Genomic DNA, 8,903 nt, shown 5'->3' on the forward strand with positions numbered 1-8,903 from the left:
TACCGGATTACAAATGGCGTAATTATTACTATTAGAAATGAGCAACCAAACAGATTGCAAGTCGAAGGTAAGTTCGATACAGAGATTAGATTCCCTGTCCATAATAAAGAATTGTGGAGAAAACAGATGAACCTGATAAAAAAGCAATGTTTTACTGTCACACATTATCATAGATGTTATAATATTTTCAGCAGGTAATTGTCGCTGAAAATTCGATACAAGATCTCTATTCAAAGACAGATCACCCAACCACTTATCTGATATTATTAATAACGCTTCTTCTAAAGAGAGATTAAGTTGTAGATATCCGTGTAGAATCAGAAAATAATCTGTTAGCTCAAATGAAAGTTGCATAAGAATTCAAAAAAATTAATTGCAAAATTTAGCAATGGTGCCATGTTTTATTTCCTGTTTATTTCAAAAAAACTGCTTTAGAATAAGATAAAAATGTGACGAGAGTATCCGCTAAGTTACAAGAGCAGCGAAGCTCATATCTTAATTCATAATTCAATAAGCGGCACGCTCTAGTTTCCGTCGCAAAGTGCAAGCGCGCGAGAAAAAAGCCGGCAAACGACAGGGGGGTGAGCGCGCCGGGGGCACTCACCCGCAGCCGGCCGGGCTGCCGGGCCGCCGAGCGCGCCAGGCGGGGCGTAATCCCTTATCGCAGCGGCGACCGCGCGCCGACAATTATTGTAAAGAGGCACCGATGTGAACCGACGCGACGTAGGTACGTAACGCGACTGTATTTTATCACCCTTACTCTACAAAATATTTAAATATTAATATTTACTACATTTTCATCATAGATGATGACATAAAACAACCCTAATTGCCGCTGCATGAACCAGCTCACAGCTATCTAATTTTCTATTTCTTGTATAACTTACTGTATTGGCAACACCAAAAATTATAATTACTGGAAAAAATCTCACTGCTTCCCGCAATCGCCGAGATAGGTTCTATGTGTTTATATTTAATGTCACATTTAGTACAAAACAGTACTTTATTCCAGTATATCCTGTACGGAGTAGAACACTGTGTTAAATGTTTTTTAAGCAATGATTTTAAGATCAACTACATTCTTGTTTTTTCTTCAAATGTTGTTCATGAAATAAAATGAATAAATAGTTAATTTATTGTATTCCAATTACTCGCTTAACTGATGCTCGCCAGTTAGAACTAATGTCGCAAATCCTAATTCTCTTAATTTTAATTTTGAACATCATTAAAAACTGCCGCACCACGGTATCTTATTGGAACCTTTTTATAAAGGTTTCGTTTTTTAAAATAATTAACGTGTCTTGCTTAATTAAAAAATAACGTCAATTAACACACCTTAAACGTTAATTAACTTAATTAAAAATGCTAAGCGCGGAGAACAAGATTAAGATGTTTTGTTTTGGTGTTTTTGTTGCCCTTTTAAAAAATGACAGACCTGTAGAGTTGAAGGCAGTGCTATAGGAGATAAACTTTTGGTCATTATATAGTTTTGTAACGTTTAAAGAACAAATAATTTAAATAAAAGTCTCATAGGTGTTTTTTGACCCGTTTTTAATAAGAAAACATTAATAATATTAATTAAAGTGCTAGTTATTCAAAGTCATCGTTATCTATGTCATATTACCTTTCAAATAAAATTACATAGTTTTAAGATAACCTAAAAAAATGCCACAATTTAGAAAAATTAATATTTTTAATAAAAGTATCAAGATATACTAGTCGTAGTATACAGTGAGCCGCTACCGGCCCGCAAGCGCCGGCCCGCGGCAGGCTTCCCTAGCCGCACAGCTGTCCCGCTCGCACCCGCACTCTTACACTTACGTCTCTCTCACACCCACTAGCCGACGCGTCCCGTGACAGAGCTCAACTTAAGCCCCCGCTGAGCGAATTTCATTTTTCAACTCGACACAGTATGAAATATTACAAAGATTCTAACTATAGCTACTGGTATTTAGTTTTATTATAACTAACATAAACAATTGTAGAAACTCTTTAACAGAGCTCGCTTTGACATCTTCGCACTGTAGGGCTCGCCCCCAACAATACCACGACCACACAGAAGACAGGCGTGAAGTGGGAGCAATTTCGTGTTTCGTCTAAAGAGTTTGCGTGCTAGAGGCCTAATTTTAATCCTTTTCCCTTCCCGAGGGATTAGACGGTAGAGGAGACGCATAAGAAGAGGAAATATCCTTTTTATATGCATCTCCTCTGACAAGGGTATCGCATCAGCAATTGCAAATGTCTGCAGCGGTCGCTTCGTTCACGGCGAACTCAGGTGGCCGCTTGCTTGTTTCCCATCTTATAATATATTATATGCATTATTTTCTCTACTCTAGATAGTAAATGATGAATTCAACAATAATCTAACGATGCAATACTAAAGGATACTTGAGCGGAATTCGAGATGTCGTTGAGGTTATAATTCAGGCGTCCCGCGTCTTTGAGACGTTGATTATCATAATATTATCATAATAATAGCGGGCCGTGAGACGCGTTGAATAATAAATGCTAATAAGCCGACGTGCACGTCCGCCATTTCGTGCGCGGAACGCAAGTTTTGGCGGGAAATGCATCACGGATGAGATTTGTGTAGAAACGAGCTGTCGCCCGCAAACTTCGTTGAAAAGGACCACACGTTACGCCATTTTGATTACGCGGAACTAAAAAAAATAAATAGCCTATAATATGCCTATCCATGTCAGCTACCCTCCAGTGAAAGTCCCGTTGAAAACGGCCCAGCCGTTTCGAGGTTACACGAAACAAACACGGCATGCGGCAAAACAATTTTTTTAAATGCGATTTTCGTTATCACAGAAAAATACATCACCTTTCCGAAATCTAGAATTCTTCTTTTGATATTACAGAACAGACACTCCAATTTTAATATACTAACTTCCGCCCGCGACTCCGTCCGGGTTATAGTAATAAAAACAAAAGAAAGAAGCCTATGTGTTTTTCCAGACTATGCTCTAAACCTGTGCCAAATTTCATCGAGATCCGTTCAGCCTTTTAGGCTACAAACCCAAACTATCCCCACTTAAACTTTCACATTTATAATATTAGTAAGATAGTAGACAGATAAATAAATTCCTAAACCTAAAATATTCATTCAACAATTGTGGTTACATCGTTGTTTAGTTCCAACAGTTCGGAGTCGAAGTATCTTATCAATTCGAGATCGGTTGGCTAAATGATCGCATGTCATTGCCATCACTTAAGGTGATCAATCTCATCGCCTTAGTATGGAAGTAGAAAAGCGTGTTATATCCCCCCTGTACTACGCCCCTTAGCGCTAACGATCAGACGGGCTCTTAAGCGATCGTGCCAGCAATCAATCCTATACTCTTAAGAAATTTCATTCTTAATTAATAGCCGTTTGAATCTTACTAATATAACTAGCTGTTGCCCGCGACTTCGTTCATGTAATCTATACTACTATACTATACTATTATAATAAAGTGTAAACACACACTTCTTTGTTGCCTAAGATGTCAGCAATTACAGCATATTTTTGAATAATTACTTTTTTAATAAAAAGAACTACACTTACGTCACGCTTTAGGCAATGTATTTTCACGCTTTTAAACTTAGGGAGTAATTTTGTATAAAAACCCTAACATGGGAAAGAGACCATAAGTTGCTGCCAACATTAAGGAAGCAAGGTTGCCATGATTTATCATCATGTCATGTCATTTTAATAATTTGACACATGTAAACAATAAAATTTTCATAATTTTATGCGGATGAAGTCGCACGGGAACAGCTAGTTTGGCATACTTGTAGAGGATAGTCTTGAAGAACATATCGGCCACTTAGTTTTGTTTTTTTTTTCGTGGTTTTATACAAGTGAATGTCTATTCCCAACTCGTCCTAACGTAACAAAAACACCAACAATACAATACAGGAATAGAATTAATTAGTTTGTGGAAATATGAAAAATCTTTTATAAAAGAATTCTGTTGGCTTGATGTGCGCCGGCGGGATCGGTTGCCTAGCAACCCTCGTCTCCCCAGACTGGAGTGTTACCTATTTGTAAGGAGAGGAATAGCAAGCTGTGTTGAAGAAATTCTTCCATCAAAAGACATTTTAAAAAATATAACACAGAACTAAATTTGCTAAATTCCTAATCCTACACTTACTAATATTATAAATGCGTTTAGAGATGGATGGATGGATGTTTGTAACCTAAACTTCTGAACGGATTTGATGAAATTCACCAGAGAATTGTCTGGAAGATAACATAGGCTACTCGTTTTTTTTTTAATTTCACGCAGACGGAGTCGCGGGCGAAAGCTAGTTAGTAGATAGAAACACTAAATTTAGTAGAAGTACGACACACTACCACTAGTAGTAAAATTACTACTAGTGGGACTGCATTTAGGGGAACATCTTAGTATTATGACGGCACAAGTACCAGGAACACATAAGGATACAGCATATTTCTAGCTTTATTTTTATTCCTTGCTATATTCGCTGGCTATGTTACGTTTATTAGCCATTTCGTTGGGCGGCGATATCGCCTCGCTTTGAAGTACTCGATACCGGCCCACAATAGTCTGGGGAGCGGTCGGGCGTTTGTAAGCGTTTTGAAGGCACAATAAAACGCCTAGAACAATGTCTGCGAGAGTATTGTTGTCTAAAACTGATAAATATAAGCAGATATTAAGATGTCTAGAAATATAGGCTATTTTAATCAATACATAACATGATTCTAGTTGCACACTAGGTATCGGAATGTGTGTTTTAATTTAAAAATAGACATTAAATTATGGATATATGAACTAAATGGGATTTTGTTATAATTATACGTTTATTTTTTTGAAAATATTTTGTTAATATTGTCTAATTCCTGACGATGTTTATGGTAATTTAAACAATTGTAATTTTAAAAGACATGTAACGCCATCTGTATTTATAAAAAAGCAACTTTAGTGTTAAGTTCTTTTAGTTAGTTTTTTTTAGTATATCTGTATTTCTGGTTATTAATTCATAAAACTGCACATTTATAAAATATTTATTTCCATCAATAACTCACAATTATCTTTATATTATGGCACATCGAAAAACATTGTTTATATAATTTTAAAAACCGTCTATCAAACTTACTACTGAGGTAATCGATTTTCTAATCACATTTATTACACACGATATTTACTACATTTATGTTACTTATCGATTGTAAATTCGATTGTAATTCGAAATAAAGGCGACAAAACTCATTGACAAATTACGTCAATTTGAACAAAACTTTTTTTTGGAATAAATATAGAGAAAACACAAGATACATTTTAAAGTGTCCAATATGTAAATACAATGAAATCTAGTGAGATTTAAAATTCACGAATTCCACAATCGACCGGTGACATCTATTATATGCTATCACACTAAAAATAAATTCGTAAGACAATACGATTTCTATTTTGTATACTTTGTTATTTTAAAACCAAAAACAGTCGAAACCGCTTACAATGACCAAAAGTATAGATTTTGAGTACACGCCACTTAACTACAAAAAAGGTCGAGAAGGTTCGTTTCAGTTAGTTAAATAGTTTGTCTAAACAAGATAGATTAGTTTGATAAATGACGCATATGAAGTATCGAATTCAATTTGTATGAAGGAAAATGCCATACTTAATAGACAGGTATCGTAGTGACGAAACAAACACGCAGCGAACAATAATGAACTATCGATATTCGGTTTAAATAATCGAACTCAACTAAAATTATTATTTTCTTATTAACTTATTTAGAGGACAATTCTAGTATTGATTATAGTGTAGAGAATTTTAATAATAATAATTTAATTTATAACTATCTACCGAATCCAATTTCTAAAAGAATGAAAATCGAAAATCGATAAGATTCATCGTTGATTTTACACAACCATCCCTACTAAATTTGACGATGTTACTATAATCCAGGGGTGACCAACCGTGTATTATGACTAAAGCAGATATCCTTAGGCGAAACGCAGGCTAACGACCAACAAAACGGATCTCGCATGCGGACTCTATAGTGTCAGAATCCTCCCACAATATACATTTAAAACAACAGAGTTATCGACTGTGAGTAAATATATAAATCTGTAGATTACTAAAGACATGTATAATTGTTTACGCTAAGCTATTTTATTTGAGACTAGCTGTTGCTTGCGACTTCGCCCGCGTGAAATTTAGAAATAACAAAAAATATAGCTTATATAACAAAAAAAATTACTCACTGATAAATTACCTTTCTAACGGTGAAAGAATTTTTAAAATCGACCCCGTAGTTTTTGAGTTATTTCAATCTATATTGTTATAATAAAGCGTAAACACACACTTTTTTGTTGCCTAAGATGTCAGCAATTACACCATATTTTTGAATAATTCTTTTATTTTTAAAAAAGCCCTACATTTACGTCACTCTTTAGGCTATATATTTTAACACCATTAAACTTAGGGGGTGATTATTTTGGATAAAAGCCCTAATGTGGGAAAGAGACCATAAGTTGCTGCCAACATTACAACAATATGCATTTGCAATTGATAATTTGACACATGTAATCAATTAAATAAAATTTTCATATCTTTATGCGGATGAAGTCGCATGGGAACAGCTAGTACATCAAAATACATTTTTTTCTATTTATAACATTAGTACGGATTAGGAGTAAATAGTAAAGTAGACCGTACAATTGTTTTTAAAAAATATACCTTCGGTTGACCACCCCTGGTTTAGACGGTTTCATTTTCTTTTGTATTCTAATGAAAATAATTTAAACTATAAAAGCATGTTTCATAAACATACTGAATCTAAAATACTAAAGATCGTTAAAATTCTTTAGACTTACAAATTAGGCAATCTACATATTTTAGGTAAAAATTTGGCAGTTACGTTACGATTTTGAATTATAAAAAATCATTGATTTCGTATTTTTCAAATAGAGGGCACTGCTTTCAATTAATCTTCTGACTTTTTAATAATGCAGTTCATCAAAAACTAGATTTCAATCAGTTCTTGTTAAATCAGAGTCATCTTATATGTTAAGTACTAAATATATCTAAACATCCATTTAAATATAAAAATCATGTCTTTATAAAATCAAACACAGCCAAAAAAATAAAGAGATCTATAAATACCACATGAAGCGATACACCTTTGACAAAACTATCGCACTTTGATTCATATAAGGAGGTACACGACTCGATTAGTTGTGCAACTAAACAGTTGGCTGCGAAACAATCGACAATCACAACAGTGGCGATTCAGTCAAAGGTATTTGCTCTAACTTACAAGTTATCCCGTTAAGTTACAAACAGAATACTTCACAACATCCAACTTAACTACATTATTCATCTTATTTGTACTGTTTGGTTTTGGGCAATGGGTAGAAAACATATTATATATGCACTTTAGAACCCTTTTCCACTAGTGCGTAACTGACAACGAGTCTAGTAAAGTGGTCTAATCTTTGACATCGAAGGGCCTGTCCCACCACTGCCTGATAGAGCTTAAAAATGACGTCACTGTCAGATAAGGGAACAAAATCCGATATTTCCGTCACATGTTATACTTGGATTGTTAAACAATTTACAATTTGGGAGAACAGGGACTTAGTCTTCGGGTTCCGATCCCAAATATTCCGCTTTAATGTTCATCTCATCTGGAGAATCATTGCGCATGCCCAATGCGCGGGACGCGAACGTACTCTGTGACGCCATGCTTGCCAGTATTCCATTGGACAAAGCTTGTACTGACAGCGTTTCTTGAGACGGACCCGCGTAACTATACTGTTGGTATACAGCTTGTATTCTAGCAGCATTTACTAATGTCTGGATTTTTAACTGAGTATCCAAAGCTAAACTGAGAGGTAGTTTCCTTAATTGGCTCGCAATCAGTTTTCCGAACATCTCGAATTCGTTCTCATTCACATCTGAATGTTGACTCAAATCTTGAGGACCGTCTGACTCTGAACGATCTTCTGAATTACGTTTCTTCTGCTTTGTTAGGGGGTACATTGTAGCTAGTGAGGTAGTGAGTGGCGTAGCTATCCCTACTGGGGGATTTAAAAACGTTGTAGATGTGGGTAGGATACCAAATGACGATTGGTTGATAGAAAATGGTGTATTAGGACGTGGAGAGGGCGTGTTCAACACGTACGGTGTCGACGATCTTGTTGAACTGCGACGTTTTCGCGGGCTTTTCTTCTCAGGCGATTTTCGTTCGCTTAAATCTTGTACCACGTCGCTGTCGTCACTCGCTGGTATCTCAACTAACGTGTTATCCATCTATACAGAAAGATATAAATTTAATTCATTTTGGTATTGTTTTGTTTGGTTTTACGTAAACAAAGACTTACGGAGATAGGAGTTACTATCGCCCGCAGGAACCTGTCGGCGTGCTCGAACCACGTGACACTGGGCCGGTACGCATGCGCGCCAGCCTTGCGCGCCGCGCGAATCTTCTTCAGTTCCACGCTGTACGACGACCGAATATTCTTTATTTTATTCTTGAGCTCCTTCACAGTCACGTCGACCAAATTGAGCGCTTTAATTATTTCCAAATAACCCTGTTCGCGTATCTTTTTGTTTTTATAATGCTCCGCCACCGGGTTCCAGAGGTACTCTCGTTTCTCATACTCTATTATCATTTGTATGGTGAGATCCTCGCTCCATTTAGGATTCGCCAGGATCGCGACCATTTTATCATTTAACGATGCATTTGGCACTTTTCGCTTGTTTTGTTTCTGGTTTAAATTCGCGTGTTTACGATGTTTGGTACTAGGAGCGCAGAAGGGTGCGGGCGTGTCGCATGCGCGCAGCATACTAAAAGCACGTCGATGCGGGTCGGGCAGCGGTGGGCGCGGGGAAAGCGCGGGGCAGGCGGGGCGCGGCTATTTCGGGAGCGGCAACACGCAGCCG

At 36.5% G+C, this 8,903-nt stretch overlaps 2 protein-coding genes across 4 annotated transcripts in view; both read right to left on the reverse strand.

Moving 5' to 3' along the window:
• The window catches only part of LOC106108280 (nucleolar protein 4-like), a 111,173-nt gene that overhangs the window by 79,564 nt on the left and 22,706 nt on the right, over nt 1–8,903 (reverse strand). The window lies entirely within an intron of this gene.
• On the reverse strand, nt 6,574–8,843 carry LOC106108281. The gene is made up of 2 exons (XM_013289400.1): nt 8,342–8,843; nt 6,574–8,270 (listed from the first exon to the last, which is right to left on the reverse strand). Exons 1-2 carry the CDS (start codon nt 8,804–8,806, stop codon nt 7,596–7,598), a joined length of 1,140 nt encoding a protein of 379 aa, XP_013144854.1. The 5' UTR covers nt 8,807–8,843; the 3' UTR covers nt 6,574–7,595.

The sequence above is a fragment of the Papilio polytes genome, unplaced genomic scaffold (assembly GCF_000836215.1).
Source record: "Papilio polytes unplaced genomic scaffold, Ppol_1.0 DF821733.1, whole genome shotgun sequence".
NCBI lineage: Eukaryota > Metazoa > Arthropoda > Insecta > Lepidoptera > Papilionidae > Papilio > Papilio polytes.

Bases quoted from the DNA above. Each gene is read 5' to 3' on its own strand.
- LOC106108281 (XM_013289400.1), bottom strand. From the start codon at position 8,806: ATGCTGCGCGCATGCGACACGCCCGCACCCTTCTGCGCTCCTAGTACC. The intron at 8,271-8,341 runs GTAAGTCTTTGT...CTTTCTGTATAG, and splicing joins CGATAGTAACTCCTATCTCC to ATGGATAACACGTTAGTTGA.